The 21,237-nt window shown below is 45.9% G+C and overlaps 1 protein-coding gene across 2 annotated transcripts in view; it reads right to left on the bottom strand.

Annotated features, from left to right (window-relative positions):
* Positions 1–21,237, bottom strand: part of TOP3A (DNA topoisomerase III alpha) — a 1,279,921-nt gene that overhangs the window by 1,254,437 nt on the left and 4,247 nt on the right. Inside the window, exon 1 of one of the 2 annotated variants that reach the window (XM_069645691.1) lies at positions 18,169–18,832. The exons of the other annotated variant lie outside the window; for it this stretch is intronic. Coding sequence (XP_069501792.1) covers positions 18,169–18,363 — 195 coding nt within the window. The 5' untranslated portion in view covers positions 18,364–18,832. Of the gene's footprint in view, positions 1–18,168; positions 18,833–21,237 lie in introns of those variants that run through there. 2 annotated transcript variants of the gene reach the window in all.

Below are 21,237 nucleotides of genomic sequence, written 5' to 3'. Positions count from 1 at the left end.
TGGCTCCCTCTGATACGGACTTGGTACAGCAGGATGACCTCTATAAAAATGAATGTGCTCCCCAGACCGTTATATATTTTTTTCAGCCATTCCGATGCAGCTCCTAGATACGTTTTTCCTAGAAATCGCAGGAGAGCTACGCAGATTTATATGGGGAAAACAAAGCCCCAAGGGTGAAAATGGCAACCCTTACCCAAATATCTCCTTGTATTATAAGGCAGCGCAGATCTGCGGGATGCTGGAACAGGTTTATAGTCATAATGTCGACAACAAAAATGTCGACAGTCAAAATTTTGAAAAAAAAATGTCGAAAAAAAAACGTCGACTTTTTTTTCAATGCATTTTTTTTTTTTAATGGGGGGGTTCCCCCCAATCCCCTTTTTAAATTTTTTTTTTTAATTTTTCCCTTTTTTTAACTTCCGAACCCCTAAAATAAATATATAATTAAAAAAAACGAAAGTTGACATTTTTTTTTCGACATTTTTTTGTCGACATTTTTGTCTGTCGGCATTTTTTTTTCGAAATTATGGCTGCCCACCGCTGGAACATATGAGGGAAAATCTGAGGGCTTACTTGACCTATCTGGAGGACCATGCTGCGCACCCTTTGAAGGTCAAGGGATCACTGCAGGTCTCTGCTTAAATCAATACCGGAAAGTCACCGATCCCACCCTACACTGGGGGTCTTCTGGTCAGTCTGGCGGGAATCTAGAGACACAGCGTTATACACCGTGGCCATCCCCTATGGCCTCAGTATGAGGTCCCCAGTTCAAATTCGGGCGCCAGGGATGTGCGCACTCGCAGAGGTGGTTGGATGCAGGGCTTGAGAGGGTGGCACAATTGTTTGAGGGTGGGAGCTTCAAGGAATGGGGTGCGGTACGGGATATATTGGGAGGGGACTTAATCTCAATATTTGAATATCTCTGCATCAAGGGTATCCCGACAGACCCAAAGTGGGGGGAAGAGGTAGTAAGGGAATTAATGGCAGCGGGAAAAATCCTGGACCAAGCTGCAACAAGGAAGGGGAAGTACAGCCCCTACTAGCACTTGACACTTGATGTCTGCACTTTCCCTTGCACTTGCCACCAGCTGGCCGCACTTTTATTTATTATTTATTGTCTTATTTATTTTACTGTTATCCTAATTACTGCACTGCCCCCTCCCCTTTCCCCCCCGCACTTCCTCCCCCTCCCCTGCACTTGCACAATCTCAATGTCACCTGGCCTAGTAGGATCGCTGTCTCTGTCCTCCCTCCGTTTTCCCTCCTTTGGCTCGTTGCGCCTTGAAACACTTGTGTATAGGTGCGTTATAAATGCCATATCATATCATATACTGTCCAAGCTATACAAAGCTATGAATGAAACCTGTCTACAAGGGAGGCAAACCTTTCAGAGGTATTGGATGGCGCTGGTGGGTGAAGAGATTTCAGAGGAAGAGTGGGCACAAATATATAAAAAGGTCTTCTGGGGATTTGGGGGGGTTGTTCACCTCCACGATAGAACACAACTTTAAACTGCTAATGGGATGGCACAGAGACCCGGTGAAGATGTCCAAAATGTTTCCAGGAGCATCTCTGTGGTGCCCCAGGGGTTGTGGGAATAGAGGGATCCTGGCACATATGTGGTGGCGATGCCCCAAGGTACAAGTGTTTTGGAAAGAGGTGTTGAGCTGGATGGAAGAGGTGACGGGGCTAGGGCTGGATCTAGACCCACTGCAGTTGCTATTGGGGCTTCCGCAAAAAGACAGGGAAGAACATAGACTTCAGAGGATGTGGGAAGACATGTTAAGGGTGGGGAGACTGGCCATAACCCAAAGTTGGAAAAAAGAAACGCTCCCTACGAAAGAAGTATGGGGTGCACAGCATGATGATAATGGAGAAGCTAACTACAGTGGTGAATGATAGAATGGGAGATTTTCAAGCTGAATAGCCGGCCCTACTGCTCAAATGGGGGCTGGAAGAAGGTAGCCTGGTGGACTAACCCAATGAGTATTCGGGACGCGAGGGAGACGAGGGGGCCCGGGTGGAGCCAGCAAGGGACTTATACAGACACTATGAGAACCTTCGGATCTGTGACATTGATGGGGGAAACTTGCACCATTGAACAATAGTTGATTTATATGAGAGGTTGGGGATGGTGGGGTGGCCGGCGGAGGGGGGCGGGGGTCGGGAGGTTTTTTCTGGGAGATCTAGACTGTACGTGCTTAAGGGGGTTATACTGGTGTTCTTTGTTAGGTTACAAATGCCAATAAAACTTGAAGAGTACAGCATAAACCAGGGGAGTGAACCATATCAACAATGGATAAATATCTTCCCCTGAGAGCAAAGAACGCCCGACTGGCTCGAGGGGCACCCAGAGTGCAGAAACTCCCCCCATCTGCTCCCCAGGACCTGGTATGGTGCAAGCACAGTCCAACAGTTCAACTTCCTCCCAGCTGGGGCTCGCTGTTGCCCCCCTTATTAGTATGTATCCCACAGTACTCTTAGTAGAAGGTGTCTGAAAGGTATCAGGCAGGGGAAGCAAATAAGGATATGTCCTTACTATCGCTCAGCCCAGTTGCATCACCTCCTGCTCTCTTCAATATATCCCAATATCGCACAAGCGGCGTAAGTAGCCCGAGGGGGCTAAGTCAGTGAAAACATTGCGTGGTCACTATAATTATTAAAAGCTCTAGTTAGGGAAAATACACAAGCTTCTGCTTCTGCATTACCAAAAAAAGAATCCAATGTGCCATGTATAGTTTCCAGGGGCGTCGCCTTTGAGACGTCCGTTCAACGTTAATAAACCCCATTCCTCATCTTCCTTTCATTATTTTCAGTCCTCTGTATCATTGTAACACGGGCCTTCAATCCTCCACTGTCGCTGATGACTTGTTTTGTCAATGCAATGCACGTTTAAATCTACGCCAATTATTATCAAGCCCTCGCTATTGGCCTCATGTTAATGCATTAACAATCCAAAAACATTTGATTGAATATTTTCTGTCTGTATCCTTCCTGGAGGGTCATACACATTCACAAGCAGCCTTTTTTGATTCTCAATGGCATTTTTATATTCAATTTCAACAGCCAAAATGTTGAGTTAATTCTCAGGTAGTTTTATTTCAAAAGCAGAAAGGTCATTGCGCATACCAATTATCAAGACGCTTGTGGGCCGGCCCACTGGGCCTGTTTTTGCCAATTTTTGAAAGATACTGAATCTATCGATATAGAAACTCGTTGTTAACCAGCTCTCTTGTATTAAAAAAAATCTGTATAATTTAGTAAATTATGCCCACAAGTGCTGCTTGTGAAATGCCTATGCCCGCCAAGTATTCGATTAAGTTATTTTGCTTATTTACAGTCTGCTTATTGGTAAAGTTGGAAAAGCCCATGGAAGCCACGCCCAATTTTGTGATACATTATCTTCCTTTATCGTGGCATTTTCTCGAAATACCTTCCAACCCCCCCTTTCATAGCTGTTATTTGTAGGTCGGTTTCTAGGTCTCTTTCATCAGAATTCGAGTTTCTATACGTGTGGTGGCAATGCAGGTCAAAACCCAACTTCAAGAGGTTGGGTAGATACGCTCTTCTCATGGACACCATTTCTCTAGTGGTACAATAGACCCCCGTAGTCAGCAGCAGAGCAGCGTCCATAAATTCTATGTAGTCAATGCCGCTTTAGGATAAAACCCTAAGAGGAGGTATCAGGTTAAATGGGTGCAAGATGTAGGAGTGATTCATGTGTTATTTCTATCAGGGAATAAGTTGCAAAGGAAAAGGTTTCCTCTGCCATTGAGTTACCAGATCTATCAATGTTTAGAGTTTGTAGGGGGGTAGGAGACCCTTTTTTGTGTAACATTTCCAGGCGAGTTATTCTTTAGTTGGAGAGCCCAGGCTCTCATCGAAAGTAGTACGTAACAAGAAAAGGGGTTTGCCCCTAGTGATGCAGCTATGGTGGGGGTCTGAAGTATACGTACGTAAAGTTCCAAGAAGCTGCTAATAAAATTATTATTTTAGCCTAACTAATGAATTGAATTCGATTAGTGTTCGTCTTTGGTATCATTCATATCCATATTGATTAACCCTCTATAGTTGAAGTCCACAGTCAGCAGAAAAATGGAGTGAAAGGAAGAAGGTTTAGAACTTACTTGATTTTATTTGTCAAAAAAGTCCGAAAAACTGCAGGTAATTTGCAGTTAGTGCAATAATAGTGAAGACCTTGAAAAGGTTCCAAACAGTACAACTGCTAAATAAACTCCAAATAATATATTTTGCAAATATAGAAAGAAAAAATTAATTAAGAAACAGAAATGTTTGTTAATAAACAAAAGTTGTTTATGAATGGACAGCAAAAAAATATAAAAGAAATCAATTATACAAAGAGAATGTTTTTATTTTCATGAAAGCTATTTTAAACAAACAACCTATATAGAAAAAAACAACATCACAGGTTTTAACACAGAGAAAAACATTCAAACTCAAAAAAACAGTTTATGGTATTGTTTGTGCAAGATAAATTATTTTTACTTTTTTCAATTGAGTTTTATCTGTCAATGAATTGTTGCACAGATTAATCAAATTTTTCTAAATAAATTATTAGACAGGTTTGCCTACATAGAAGACAACAATTAATAATTGTCCCCTGGGTCTAAAATGCTGTATTCCAAACTGATGGAGAACTCTAAAGTTTTTCTTTGGCATTGACCTCAATACGTTTCGGCGAGACCACCTGTGGGGCCTAGATTTCATAAACGCCTTCCTCTGGACAGATTTTGGCGTAGCGATCCCTTATGATTTGGTACACTTGGGCTTTCAATTGTCGTCTGATGGTGTAAAAACAAAACTCTGTTCTCGCAGCAAAGTAATACTGTGATTATGATGTGGTGCATGGCTGGCTTTATCAATTGCTAGTTCATAGTGCATGTCCATCCTCATTTTACCAGTTCAGTTCAGCTATATTTTCTGCATAACTCCAGCAGTCATCAATGGCTGCTACCTGACGCTGGTCTGTTGCGAAGGACGCGGCAGGAGAAGCCTGCACGTATTCCTAGTGATATTTGTTGTCCTCGATCATCAATAGTAGTGTCAAGTGACTCAGGTTCGATCGCTCTGTTCCCTCCTGTATCTGGATTCAAGTTAATTACCTCATTTGTTAGGACTCCTGTGTTCTTATTCCCTTTTTTTTAACCGTCTGTTAGCTCTTTTCCTTGCTTTCTTCGAGCAAGGCAATAAAATACTAAGATTGTCATCATTTTGTTTAAGGGCATTATAGCCGGTAGAGGTCTTGATACCCTTTTTGGATTGTTGAATGTTGAGCTTTTTCATGCTTTGTCTCTCCTTTCGGGTCACATATATGCCCACGTGCTCCTCTTCTTCCGTTATATAAATAGGTGAATGTGAATTCAACAGTGAAGTATTTACTGGCTGGGAAAGACCACCAGGAGTATCTTTGTTGTTACCATGGTTGGTTATATCCAGGTTTGGATGAGAACTGGCTCTGGCTTGTCAAGTGAGAACATCCTTAACACCACTGTTCTTGTCCTGTGTTTCTTGAATTTGCTGCAAAATGCTGGTTTGGAGTAAAATATTTTCAAATATCTTATTACACATTTTCAGCAGAATTTCCATAGCAAACTGGAGAGTGCCCACAGAGTTGCTGATTATTTGTGAGCTCGTCATTGTTAGACTTTGACTTTCTTCGCCTTCTCTGTCAACAAACAACTCAGGAGTTGCCATCAGGCTATTATTTAACGTACACCTGTTTGTGGGTTGGACACAAGTGATGTTTGATTGTTGTTGATCAGCACCTCCAGGTTTTTTAACTGTTTGAATATTTGTTATTTCAATTTGTAATGAATAGGATAAATTCAATCATGAGTCTATTAGCGATAATTTAGAGGCATCAGCAATGGGTTGTGTTGCTGATTCTGTTAAGATGGAAAGATCCACAGACTCAGAAATACCTTAATAGCTTTTATTAAGCGTATATCTAGAAATAAGACCCCAAGCAGTGTCAGCACAACACTACCAGGTCAAGCTTGACAGCAACTGTCAACAATGGAACATTAGAGACAAATAAACAAGTACATCACAAGCCTGCACATCACAATTAGAACCATAATAACAGCTGATGACCTAATAACATTCCAAACATCAGCAACATTATACACTGGCCTGTAAGATGCTAATGAACAGTAGCTCTCCAATAACAATCGCTGGAAAGCCACATTATAACAGTTTCCATAACTGATGTTTGTTCCCTTTTGTGCTGACCGTCAGTGGTAAAGTAAGACTTTATTTTCCCTTTCGGGTCCACTTTTGCTGCCTGTGACCAACAACAACCTGCCCTTTCCTCAAATATTACTGGGTGAGCGCTCCCCTTTTCACTAGTCTTACCAGTGGGTATCCAAGATAACGGACCTGTTTTCTTGGAGCAAGGATTATATGCTCCCTTCTTTGCCTTCTGAGATAGCATGCTTAACAGACAGCCTACTTCAACGGCCACAGTACTCTAGATATACAGTTCAGATATACAGTTCTGAGTTTTTGTAAACTTACTTCTTGCTTTGAGTGTAGGTCGATACAGGAACCAGTTAGATGACTTGCAGGGCCAGTCTCAATGGTCCTTTAGCTCCCACACCCGGCGAGACTGCTCTTGCACTTCACCACTAGCACAGTGCCTCCAATGGTACATGGTACATGGCTCACCAATCGATTAGCCCAAAGCAATCCAAACTCCAATGAGCATTGCCGATGGTTCCATGTCTTAAAATCAAGGCAAAAATGGCTGTGAATACATAATTTTGCGGCAAAATTATGTGGTTTTGCCGTCACAATCATGTAAAGGATCCGGGGGAAACCCCTGCAACTCCCAGAACCATTATACCATTTAAGGGGAGCAGGGGACACCCCCGCTCCCCTTATATGGTATAATGGGGCACACCTTTACCAGGTCAAACCACAGCATTTTCGGTGCAATTTTGTTTTACCAGTGAAATTTTTGCTGCAATATTTGCTGCCGATAGGGGCCTCATTTCAAGTTTGGCAGCATTTCACTAAATGTGAAATCCAGGAATCCAAGAACAAGAAACTAGGAACTAGAAACTATGAATAAGAACCAGGCACAAGGGACCGGCCACAAACAGGAACACTGCAACAATGACCAGTTATTTATATGAAATTAAGTTTTTGAATAAACCAATTACAAATTAATTTTCTGAAAACTTAGCACAGTACAGTCGTGTGGTTTTCATAGGCAATATTGGTGTTGGTTATTAGGTGTTTGGTAGCCACCATGTCAGGCTGATGCAGCAGCATACATAGCATCAAGTGAAATATGATACAATACTTATCACAGTACTCTTTTAAGATAGGCACATAGGTTACTAATAAACCACTTTTTTTCTGTTTACGCTAAAATAACGGATGACTTGAAATGTGCAGAAATAGCATAATAAACTAACCTGACAACAAGCTGGCCCCTCTGAATGTGAGAAACCACCTCATCAGAAAGTCCCCCAGAAACTAGGCGCGCCCTTTCGTTTCCAAGCCCCCAGGCCAAGTTCTTGGGACCCTCCACCCCTAAGGGGCCCACCACCGGATGGGGACTCCCAGCAAGAGGCAACATGGGGAGACAACCAAGTACAGGAGAAGTGGAAACCAGCACCTGCGAGGCCAAAGCAGAGCAACAAAGATCACCACCCCCGAGAGTCCAGGATGCGCAGCAACACCTTCTGAATGAGAGGGAGGGGCGGAAAGGCATATAGGAGCCCCGGCGGCCACAGGGAGGTCAGAGCATCCACACCCCCAGAGAGGGGAACCAGGAGAAAAACCAGGGGACCTTTGCAAAAAAATCCACCCAAGGAATCCCCAAAACCCTGAAAAGCCTCCGAAATACCACCTCCCGCAGCACCCTTTCCCTCGAGAGGAACACACGGCTGAGGCGATCCGCCACCACATTGTGCGGCCCCTGATGTACCAAGCAGACAGTGACAGAAGATGAGACTCCACCCAAGTACAGAGGAGAAGACCCTCCGAGAGCTCCCCTGGCGGGCCATAAACGCCGCAGTGGCAGTATTGTCTGAGTGGTGGAGAACAGCCTGTCCCACCAAGACCGGGCAAAAGGGCTTCAAAGGCTTGAAGGCCGCCAAGAGCTCCCTCCAGTTGGAGGACCTGGCCGCGTACCCTCGGGACCACTTCTCCTGCAGCTCCAGACCCAGGGCCACCGCCACCACCCCACACCCTTCCAGGCTGGCGTCTGTGGTAAAAATGATCGAAGAGGGTGGACAAAGTGGGTACCCCAACAACAAATTGGGCAGGTGCAGCCACCAACAAAGCTGGACTCTGAGGGAGGGACCCACAGGGATAGGAGCCTCGAAGAACAGAGACGACTCCTTCCAGAACCTGTGGATATGGAGCAACGGGGGATGTAGGTGAAGTCTCACCCAGGGAACAAGGAAGACACACACCGCCATGTACCACTGAGCCTGAAGAAAGTCCCTGGCCAAAATGCACCAGGCAATCCAGCAGTGTCTGAGCTCTGACAAGGGGAAGAAGAAAACGCACCCCAGAAGTCCAAAACCTGGCCCCAATGAACTGAATATCCTGTGAGGGCTGCAGATGGGACTTCTTCCAGTTGATGAGAAACCCCAGCGAGGTCAGCAGAGCACAAGTAGAAGTGTCCCAGCAGAAGAACACTCGACTGAGCTTTCAGGAGCCAGTTGTCGAGGTACGGGAATACCTGAATCCCCCAGAGGTGCAGAGCGGCGATGACTGTCCCCAGAACCTTGGTGAAGACCCGGGGAGCCGACTTCAGACCGAAGGGTAAGGTCCAGAACTGGAAATGATCCTTGCCCAGCGTAAACCGGAGAAACTTTTGATGGGCAGACCAAATAGGAACGTGCAGGTAGGCGTCCTGAAGATCCATGGAAACCAGGAAATCCGAGTCCTTCACCAGAAGAATGACCCACTGAAGACACTCGATTTTGAACCTCTAAGTCACAATGTGCTGGTTCAAGGCCTTGAGGTCTATAATCAGACGGAAGGACCCCGAAGGTTTGGGCACCAGGAGGACAATGGAGTAAACCACCAGACCTCTCTCTGATCGAAGCACCCGCCAAAGGACCCTCTTGGAGCAAAGTTCCCGGAGTGCAGGCTGCATCGTCAACCGCTTGACAGGGCACCTGGGCAGAGGCGTCCGTACCAGACCAGACGAACAGGAGGGGAGACCAATTCCAACTTGTACCCCATCTCACCAGACGATTGACCCGGGCATCCCCCCCGAGAGCCAGGACCATTTCTTCCAAAAGAATGTCAGGCGGCCCCCGACAGGCCCACAGAACCCCTGCAAGCAGGGACAAACTTCCTACGCAGCTGGCCAGCATGTTTGTCCGCCTTGAAGACCTTATGGACCTTACCCTTCAGGGAATTCCCAAACAGCATCCGTCCTTCAAAGGGAATTTTCATGGCAGTAGACTTCTGTCGGGCATCCATTTTCCAATCCCTGGTAAGAACGTGTTGAGGCCCCCCCACGATGGAACCCAGGGACATGGCGGACGCCTTCAAACCATCATACGCCAAGTCCGACAAAAACTCCACCCGAGACTTGATGGCCTGCAGAAGGGGAACAGGATCCGAGCCCTCCCCTGTCGCCTTCAGAGCAGACTTCAGACTCCCAAGGGCATCTTCTGCCATGTATGAGGCATAAGTGATAGCCTGTAAAGCCAGATGAGCCCCACCATAAGCCTTCCTCAAGGAGGCATCCACTTTACGATCCGTGGGGTCCCGAAGAGAATCGTCCGAGGCCAAGGACGGCCTCCCCACCAGACTGGGGATGATGTCATCCACCAGAACCATCTGCGGCAGGGCCACCTCCTCCCCCTGCAAGGGATACAGCTTGGCAAGGAACCTGGGGACTTCTGACTTGTCAGGATCCCACTCCCTCAAAATCTCAGTCTTCATTTCAGAGAGAAGCAGGAGACCCTTCTTGAGAGTACATTTAAACTCGGGCAGAGGGGGCCGAACCCATCCAGCCAGAGCAGACAGGGGCTCAGAGTCTGGTAACCCCATATGATGGGACACCTGAAGAAGAACATCCACCATGGCTTCTTTGTCCAGGTACTTGCCCTTGAATTCAGCAGACCTCGGGGAATCACCCAGGCTGTAGGAAGAGTCGTCCAGGCATGACAAAGAGGAAGAGGAAGGGGACACCCCCTGCCACGATGAGGCTGAATGCCCTCCTCCTGCCTCGCCGAAAAAACACGCATCAGCCGGTCCTCAGGCACCCTACACCCCCTCTGCCTCTTAGGAGGGGGAGGGGAATAGGAACAAGAGGAATAGGAAGATGAAGGAGAGCGGGCTCCACATGGCGAGATTTGGAGAAGCGCTTCCCCATGGCGCCAGCACGAACTGAGGCCAGCAAGCAGAGAGGAGCAGCCACAGAGGAGGAAGCAAACAATCAACCTGAGGCCCTGCACACAATTATAACACTGCAGCAGGAAAAAACCCAGGTCGCTAGGCAACCACAACCCCAGCCGGGAGGCCAGGTGCACACAATCTCACAGAGCACGCTCCCTGCTCCCGCTTACCTAGAGGGCGACCCGCTCCACGAAGCCCCACAGACCGAGCACCACGACAGGATTACCTGGCACACTCACCCCCCCGGAGAACCTCCACCAAACCGAGCAGGTCCATGCCCCAAAAGGGACCCTCATGCAGTAGGAAAACAACAAATCCACCCTCCCTGGCTGTGCCGAGGGTGGGGGAGAGGGGGTAACAGAAGAAAACAGAGTCCATGCCCACATTCAGAAAAAAACGAACTGTTGGGTCTTGGTGAAGGCGGGCTATTATGCTCGGAGGCAGGAGGTGGAGGGGGCGGGGCCTGAGGAAATTAAAAGTAGAAAGAGGGTTCCTGTATGGAGGTGGGACACCTCATTGATAAGTGCTGGGACGAGGAAGAAAGGGCGTGGAGGTAATGCTTTAGTTTCCACATCCTGAATGGAAGCCTACTATTACCAGCATTCAGATTAAGGCTAAAAATAATTGCCTCTGGCTATAGAAAGCAATACAGTACAAGAAAAAGCAACTGTTCTTAGTCATGGTGTCACAGAGAATGCATCTTTATGCATCAATCCAATTATTAAATCACCCACCTTTTGCACCTATTAAGACACAGTAGCCGCTCCTTAAGTTTTAAACACTTAAATTCAAAACAAAGGAAACAAAAAAAGACAAGGCAGAGTAAAGCTCTTTTGAGCTCGGAATGTCGCTGTCTGCTGGCAACAGCTGACTGCCTTTAAATATTCTAAGCAAGGGAATTCCAAGATGGCCGCCGAGCACGGAGGATGTGTGCTGGCGGAGCTCCTCTCGAGATGCGCAGAGAGGCACGCGAAAAATTATGATTTTCGGTGGCATTCCTTTCCCAAACTGGGTCGGGCTGCACCTAGATGCCCAGTGATCTTCGTGTACTTTTCACAATGTGAATGCTGTGCAGAGATCTGTGGTGGCAGGAGAAAAGCGCCATCTGACCATGCCTGCGACTTCACAGGCGAGGACCGAGTTCACGAAGCGGCCCACGTGAGCCAGATTATTCGTGCTGCAGACCTGGGAACGGACTCAAGAGGAGAGCTGGACATATTAACAGGTCAGCAAGGGTTCCGGAGGGATCAGCAGCCCATGCGGGGAGGCTCCGTGGTTCGGGCCGAGATGGGCAGACCCTGGAGGGATACGCCATCAGGAAAATGGTAGCAGGACGGAAGGGAGAAACTACGGAAGGTGGCACATATAGGCACCATGTCGCGGTGCACTGAAGTGGCTGCGGCGGGCTGTGGGAAGCAGCGGAGGCAGACATTCCTGAGCAGGGCAGGCCAAGTGGCGAGCTGACCTTGAGTGGAACGCAGTGAAATAAAACGTTCCTCAGAGACTGGGCGGCCGTGTCAGGCAGGCTCAGGAGTCCCGCGCTGGGCAGAAGCGCTGCTGAGCGCCAGAAATAAACAATGTGTGACAAGTGGGTGCCTCATGAGGCTGCCACATTACGCTGCTTGAACAAGTTGCAGCGGTGCTAGTCATCAATACAGATCTTCTAGCAAAGGGAAAAAGAGCTGTAGGGGACAAGTTAAACGGATAGGCTTAATAAGAATTGTTCTCGAGGCCCCATGAGCCACTAAGAATAGGAGTGCTGACCAGAAAACTGTGTGAAAAGTGAATAGGCAAGTGAGATCAGAATGCTACCCTTGAGCTAACATAACCTACAAGTAACAGCTAACACTGTCAATTAGAAACAATAGGATTACAAAGCAAGGTCCTCCTTGTTGCACCTCAGTCTGCACAAATAAAGCAAGTTTTTGTGAGATCAGGCGCCACGCAAGCCCAGGGACAGCCTATTTACAAGTTCCCTGCTCCCTTGTCTGTATCCATTTTGGTTGATATTACATTGACAGTGAACGTCAGGCAGTGTGGGTTGGGAACTCGATTTCCAGGCAAAAACAGCTAAGTATGCCATTGAGAAGAACCTCTACGCAGTCCCAGGGGGTCGATTGTTACAGCTACCACCTTGGTCATGAGCCAAATATAACAGGGGACACCACATTGGAAGCAGGTGCCATATGCCGGGTGCAAGAAAGTCGTTGCATCAAGCCGATCCACGCTTCAAATATCTCAAGCTAGCCCTCTACAAGACATCTGGGCCAGGACATCTAAGAGACTCAGCAGTCCAGTATCTCTAGCTCTCCGACAAACCTTCCTATATAACAATGGCGGGCGCCAAAGAAGATTTGGCAAAACGTTTTGAAGACTTTCAAAGCTCCTTCATTGCCTCGTTTCAAACACAATTCACTGCATTTACTTCAGAAATTAAGCAAATGATCACCGACTTCAAGAAATACCTAAAACAGACCTGAAGAAAGACCTAAAACAGACCTGGGGACCGCACGGACGCAAACGAAAGGGCGATACAGGAGCTTACTCAATACAATAGACAAACGGAGGAGCTGGTGGACCATCTGGCAAGACCAACACATAACTTAGAGATTCAGTGCGAGGACTTAGAGAACAGATCCCACAGGCCAAATATTCAAATTCGAAACCTTTCAGAAACAGTTGGGGACTCTGACTTAAAAGAAGCAATAGTTTCTACCTTCAAAGAAATTCTGGGCTCAGAGGACGAAGTGACTATACTCATAGATCGGGTCCATAGGGTGGGCACAAAAATATTGGGTCCTGGAATGTGCCCTAGGGACGTCTTGGTAGCATGCAGAGACCATCCACAAAAGAACGAATATTGTGGGCAGCCAGACAAGTTGACCCTTTTACATATAACGGCTCAACCATACAACTATTTCAGGATCTTTCCCAGCTTACACTTCAGAAACGTCAAGAAATGTGAACAGTGGTGAAAGAGTTACAAGTCAGGAAGATCAGATATAGATGGACTTTTCCTTTTGGTTTAACGTTTGTAATAGAGGGGAGACAACACAGGGTCACCTCCCAGGAAGAAGGCATGAATCTGCTAAAAATGTAAGAAGAAGATGAAGGGGGCCTCGCTCTGGATCAACTACCGAGGAGCAACGCTACAGCAACGCAAGGAGTCAAAGCAGGTATAAAGGTGACGCACAAAGCAGACCCCCAAATTGATCCTGATGGAATCCACGTCTCATCGGCCCGCAGACTAGCTCTCCAAAAGGAAACTGACACAGAGAGAGAAAGGAAACGAATGAACGCTGTGCTGGGTAAGCAATGGAATTATAGGTTCGGGTGGAGTTACCCCAACTTGGAATCAGCAGGGTGGAGTCGAAGAGGGTGTTAGTATACCCTAGTGGGTGCCTTGGAGGAAGAGATGACTCAAAGTTGCGCTGGGATGGTGGAGGGTACTCTAGGTACAATGGGTCACGGCAGGGCAGGGCAGAGGAGAGGGTGGGAGTTGTGGTAATTATTTTACTTGTTGGGGGGTTGAATGTTCAAGGTTAGGGGTGGGGACACAACACATTTGATTACTGATATGTGTTCAGGGAACAAGGTCGGACATCATGACAATGTATTACGAATACGAATGGCAAAATAAACATTTTACAACTTTCAATTGCATATCCCTTAATTTTAGGGGGCTGAATACCCCGGTAAAACGAAAGGAATTAGATACGTTCCTATCACAGCATCATCCAGATGTATTAGTTTTACAGGAAACCCATATACGTCAATAGGATACGTCCCAGCTTTATATTAGACACTATCCCACTATTATTCAAGCAAATGCTCAGAAGAAAACGGCTGGTATATTACTCGCAATAAGGAAGGAGGCACAATTCAAATATATATTTATCATAGCCGAATTAAAATTGACATTAGTGACTTTGGTATCTCTCTACGCCCAAAACACTGGCCAAGATACGTTTTTAAAGGAAGACATTAGCTGAGGTGGAGTCTTATATTGCGGGTGAAAGGTACATTTTTGGGGACTTTAATTTAGCTTGGGACCCTCTCAAAGACAGAAGTAAGAGTACCATATATGGACACTCTCCCCCTCACCAGGGCTGCAAAGGAAAGTAGAGCAGATAGCCGTAATTGATGTGTGGGTAACAATGAAAGGGATGGAGAAAGGTTATACACATTATTCCCATGTCCATAAATCATTTTCACAGATAGATTATATTTGGTCTTCATCTAAGCTCCAGGGCTGGATTACAAAAATGGAAATTCACCCAATCGCCTTGTCAGATCATTCGCCCCTGGAAATAGAGATTCTTCTTCCGGGAACGACAAGGAGGATATGGTCCTGGGCATGCCCTTTGGAGGTATTTAGGGATTCGAAGGTAAGGGAGAAATTAAGAGGCAAGATCGAAGAATTTTCTGAGCTAAATGAAACAGGAGATATCGCAATGAACACACTATGGGATGCCTTTAAAGCCAGATTTCGAGGGGAAATTATTCCTGAGGGGGCTCACAGACACAAACAGTGGGTGGCCACTGAGTCTGAATTGGAGCAGGAACTGAAACATATAATGAGAAGAATGGAACAGACGCACGTTCATCAGTTAAGAAGACTTATAGGAATGTAAGGGGGGAACAACAGCTTTTGTAAACGTCAAAAGCGGAAAAGGTCTATTGTATGCAAAATAAAAATATTATATAAAGGCGAATAAAGCTAATTGAATGTTGGCTAGACAGTTAAGGCAAACTCAGGCGTCGCGCACAATTCAGGGAGTGAAAGATATCAAAAAGCAGTTGGTCAAAACTATGTCACAGATACTTTCACAATTTGATGAATTTTATTCCACTCTTTACAAATCAGATAATCCAGACACTCAGGCACAAGACTTATATTTCCGCTCAGTTAAGCTCCCAGAGATTTCATCTCAGGTACGGGAACTATTGGAAGAGATAACGTTGGCAGAAATCACACAAGTTATTCACGGCATCCCGCTGAATAAAGCACCTGGCCCGGATGGGCACTCGGCCCCGTTTTATAAAACATTCCAATACATACTGGCCCCTAAATTGAAAAAATGATATAACTTTCTCAAGGAAACAGGCCACATAACACCTTCCATGGAGGAAGCTAAAATGGTACTCTTCCCAAAACCAAATAAAGATCCCATAGAATGCGGGTCATATCGACCTGTTGCCCCGATTAATTTGGATGCAAAAATCTATATGAAAATGTTGGCTAACAGAATGGTGCATATTCTACCGACCTTGATTCACCCCGATCAGTCTGGTTTCATTAACTATAGAGAAACCTATGATAAAATCAGGAGGGCTAGCCATCTGATTGAAAGAATAAGTAAGCAACGACAACGAGCGCTCTTCCTGGCACTAGATGCAGAGAAAGCGGTTGATAGGGTCGAGTGGTCATTCTTGTTTAGAGTTTTGGTAGCTATGGAATTTGGCCCTAATATTATAAAAATGCTACACATTAACTATATTGATCCCAAGATAAGGGATTCTATAAATAGCTGGTTATCTGCTCCAGTGACACTTCAACGTGGCACGAAGCAAGGATGTTCGTTGTCCCGGCTTCTGTACCTTATACATTTAGAACCCTTTTTAAGTAAAATTAGACAAACAAATCTAATACAAGGTATACCATTCGGGACAGAATATCACAAAATAATGGAGTATGCGGATGATATGCTGGTTACGGTCACTGAACCGGTGGAGTCGTTGTTGGAGGTCACTAGAGAACTGGAAGAGTTTGGTAAGGTGGCTGGTCTCAGAATAAATGATGCTAAATCTGAAATACTAAATTTATCATCAACACCCCTTCAGGTAGCTCAGGTCACAGCTAAAACGGATTTCGCCTGGGCTAAAGACAAAGTCAGATTATTAGGAATCTTCTTAACTAACTCAATGCAAGCTTTTATAGAGTTAACTTCCCCCCATTCTTCTAGAACTATGTCAATTACTGTTGCGGTGGGGGCCGTTGAATATTTTGTGGTTGGGGCGGATAAACGTGGTGAAAATGTCTATATTACCCAAGGTACTATAGTTATTCAGGGCTCTTCCCATATCGGTTCCTCAAACGTTTTTCCAGGAGTTACACAGCATGATTTCAAAATTCGTATGGAATAAAAAAAGCCCTCAGGTAGCAATGAAAACGCTGATGAGTCCCACAAACAAAGGGGGTCTGGGACTTCCCAATTTCATAAAATATTATCAGTCAGCACACTTACGAGTGCTAAGAGAATGGTTTTCTTCGACATCAGAGAAAATATGGGCCAAAATGGATAAAGCTATTTGCGGCCTGCATATTGCGGAATTGCTTTGGCTTCCCAAACAAGATCGCCCCATTAATATGCACACCAGTCAGATCACCAATCTATTGGAAAGTATATGGGACAAGGCTGTACATTATAACTACATATCCTTCCCCTTTCTTACCAATGTTTAATAACCCGCAATTTAAACCGGGTCAGGAAAAAGGCTCTTTTTCTAAATGGAAGCAGACGAATTGTAATAAATGTAAAGATATGTTTCAGGGATCCGATTTCATGTTATTGGATCAATGTAAAAAAGACTTGGGGCTAACAGAAATAGATAAACACCAATATTGTCAGGTAAGACACTGGCTGTTAGCCACCCTTCTGCCCCCCCCCCCAATAAAGAGGCAGCCACCAGACCATTAACAGCATTGGAGAGGTTTTTATTATCCAACCCAGGGGGAAAAGCCCTTATGTCCAATCTATATTGTTTCTTGCAAGAGGAACTCCAGGTTGGGAGCCTGAAATATGTATTGAACTGGCAGCGGATTTTGGAAAAATCGATCTCTGCTGATGAATGGCTACCGTTATGGAGAGACATTCCAAAACGAACACGCTCCTTTCAGATAAGGGAATCATGGTACAAGGCAATGATGCAATTGAACTACACTCCACAGAAGTAATACAAGATGAAATTGATTAGCACAGATGAATGTTGGAGGGAAAGGGGGATTGGCTACATGTATGGTGGGATTGGCCAAAACTGACCAACTTTTGGAGAACGATTAAAAAGCATATCCAATCGATGTTGGGAGCGGGGGTGCAGCCCCATGCAAAGGACATTCATCTGGGCATTGCAACAAAGGCAGAATTGAAATGGCCTAAACACAAACGAAAAGCCCAAATTATACTGAGGATGGCAGCACTAGTGGGTATTGCTCAACACTGAAAAGATGAAGACCCTCCAAACGTGCATGATTGGTTTATAAAGATGTGGAACTTTGAAGCTTTAGAATGGCTAACTTATGCCATTCAGGGAGCGCAACAGGCTTTCCTGAAAGAATGGGGAATGATATTGACATTTTTGCAAGATGACTATATTGTTACACATTGTCCACGAAATCTGAGAATTTTAGGCATTGCATAGATGTTATCCATTGATAGACTAAATCACTCTGTGGTGGGGGTTAGGGTTACGGTTATGTGTGTAAAATTTTAAATGCCAATAAAATAATAAAATATATATATATATATGTATATTCTAAGCAAACTCACAATAAAGAATAAGGTTCATTCTGGCCATTTAAAAGATTGTAAACATATTTGGAATTAATCCATCTAAATTACATATTTAAATGATTGTGAACGAATGTTTACATGCATGGGCTACTGTACCGGGTGATTGAGCGGTTGACATAAATTAGGTCGCTCGATCTGCTATAATTTAAAATAAAACGGTGAAAATACTCATTCAAATTGAGTAGAATAAGGATCTTACCCGCCTCATCCGACCATTGGACATGATATCAGCAATTCCTTTGGCAGCGTCGTTTTTCTCTGCCACACAGAGGACTTTTCGAATCTGAACTCTTCGCGCCTGCAACATGGTGGAAGTCCAGCACAAAAACCGATTCCTGCACTGCGATAATAATCTGATCCGACGGGATAGAATAGTGCCAGGCAGGTAGATCATCCCGAGCGGAAATGGCAACTGTAACTCCTCAAGTACATGTGTACCATTAATTGCCAAATCATAATACTACCTTTTTGTAGCTTCTGCTACATACTTGTACAAAACAAGAGGAAATGTTTATATACTGACCATACTGATACACAAGGGCGGTTACCTAGCACAGAAATACTCAAATAAACAAAAACGGTTCACTTGGAGTTTTGAGTGTCAAGTCTTCTTCCGTGTTTTGGTGTGTGAATAATGTCTGCTAAAACTGATGCATTTACAAAACGCATTCTAAATGGAAGGGAGTTATAATAATTTCACTAATAAAATACCGGCCAAATCTATCAGCAACAAACAAAATGTATTCTAGGGGATTTACCGAATAACAAAAATTGTGTTAAAAATGTCAGTAATATCACTAACTTGGGCTGGTGCAATGATAGCGACTAGTTCTCATTAGAGGAACGGCGCTTGCAAAAAGTGCCCATGTCACGTGACTTGTAAGTTACGTTCTATGAAACGTTCGTCAGCTACATGTTCCCCAGCCGGCGTACTTCTCCCTCAAGAACGTTTTACGGAAGCGGGAAGCCAGGGACAACGCCGCGCTTGAGAACTGATGCTACGCGAGTAGCCACAGCTCTTTTCAGCAAAACTTACCAGGCAGATTGGGAGTCGTACCGTATTATATTTCGGACTTGCGCGCACGTGGCAACATTTTGCGACAAAAAGTGGTTGGTTTTAGGATTCAAATTCGTTATTAGCATAATGGTTCAAGCACACGAAATAACATTGCATGACATTTGACATAACAGGAAATGTAGAGGAACTTTTTTTTATAGTCCACTAAAAGTTCTAATGTCACATGATTACAAATTAGAGGGTTGCATAAAGCCTTTGTGAAATGATGACTACAAGCAGACAACTGTATCATGAAGTTTGTTTACTTGTCTGTAAATCTTGAGGGTACAGTTGTAAAACCCAGAGGATATATTTTTTAGGTACTGTATGCATTACTTTTCAAGCGGGAACGTGTAGTTCTCCATGCAGGATGGGAAAAATAAGGCTAAAACTGTCGTCACCATACTATCGAGGAGAGGAACAGTCCTCTCTCTATTATCAGTTACCAAGTGGGCTGCGTCCCACGTATCAGTAAGGGGAGGAGTTACCGCGCAGAGCGGCAGTTGATAAGTGGAAATAAAGTTAAGAGGTGTTGCACCCCAGCTCCTGTGTCGGCCCCACTTTATTGAGTGAGAGAGAGTGCGACTGGGATCGTGAGGAGGTCCACCTAACGACACTACATTTGGCAACGAGGCGGACACGCGCCCCGCTGTGCCCGCCACCTCAGGTCAGAGCGCTCGTGGCGCAGTCGGGATCCACCGGAGCCGCGAGCCCACCATCCTGTGGAATCCTCGAAGACAGCGGGTAGGAGCGAGAAGGCTCCCCGCTACCTGGAAGAGCTGCACACGAGTGCGAAGAGGCGCCGAAGCGCTCACCCCACGGGTGGAGCAGGAGCAGCAGCTCCCCGTGCAGCAACACTCCGGGCGGGAGAAAGAGAAGGGTTTTCCCCGCCAACGGCAACAGCGCCGGCAGGCGCAATCCCACAACACCGCGGATGGAGCAGTTGCTCCCCGCATCACACTACCGGGCAGTCGAGGAGCACTGCCCTCCCGCCAACGGCAACGGCTGGAGAAAGCAAATACAGCAGAACCCCGGGCGGTTGAGGAACACTGGCCTCCCGCCGACGGCAACGACTACAAGGACGGCCAAGTCAACGGCCGAGACGCGGTCCATTCACTCCGCACGTGCATGCAAAGGGTAAGCACACGCGCCCATCATAAGCAGCCAATCTAGTTGCGAATTTCCCAACGCAGCGCCCACTGGTGACAGCAACATATCACCGCACTCGTGAGCAATAAGAAAAAAAAAAAAAAAAAAGTTGAGCTCATGAGTGGTTCAGGAGAAGAGTCACCCACAGCCACAGCGACTCCAGCCCGAAGGGTGTCACTGACAGTCCCCGTGACACCAGCACAAGAAGAGACACCCTCCGCCCCAGTGTCCCCGAGCAGTCAAGGGTACAGGAAAATGACGGACAGTCTTCTAGCACAGTTACCAGCAAATTTTGACCTCACAGAGACAAGCACCCTAGGATCAAGGTGGAGAAGATGGCTGAGAGATTTTGAAGTATGCCTAAAGGCAGCTGGACCGTTAGTGGACGAACAAAAGCTAAACCTTCTAAATCATGCGGTAGGTTCCAACGTGCGAGACATTCTTGAAGAAATGCCGGAAGACAACATAGACACTTACTCCAAACTAAAGGCGGCGCTCACAGAATACTTCACACCTCACACGAACGTGGACTACGAACGGCACGTATTCCACACCACCAAGCAGAACAAAGGAGAATCCATAGAAGCTTTCGTCATGAGACTGAGATCAAAAATGAAGCACTGTGACTTCAACAATTACTCAAACGAGGAGGCCCTCAGATCGCAAATCATAGTGGGGTGCGAAAGCGCAGACTTCCGGAAGCGACTACTACAACAGCCGAGGAGTCTAGAGGAAAGCCTGCGTCTAGCGAGATCCGACGCTGCCCTCGCAGCGCAAGTGGAAGGCCTGGACGACATAAAGATCACACGCGGCAAGCAAGAAAGCATCAACAAGCTGGAGGGTACGAGAACCAACACTGATCCTTTCTGCTACAGGTGTGGCCATGAATACCCCCATGAGGGAACGTGCCCTGCCATGGGACAGACATGCTCCGCATGTGGTGGCGACAACCACTACAAGTCTGCATGCCTGATATTTTGCAGCAAAATGAAGGAGCCAGTAGAAGTGGAAAACCCACGATGGAACTAGAACAGAACCAACCCACCCACCACAACAGGGCGG

Source organism: Ambystoma mexicanum, chromosome 2p, assembly GCF_040938575.1.
Source record: "Ambystoma mexicanum isolate Mex_15411 chromosome 2p, UKY_AmexF1_1, whole genome shotgun sequence".
NCBI lineage: Eukaryota > Metazoa > Chordata > Amphibia > Caudata > Ambystomatidae > Ambystoma > Ambystoma mexicanum.
This window is presented reverse-complemented; position numbering and strand designations above follow the sequence as displayed.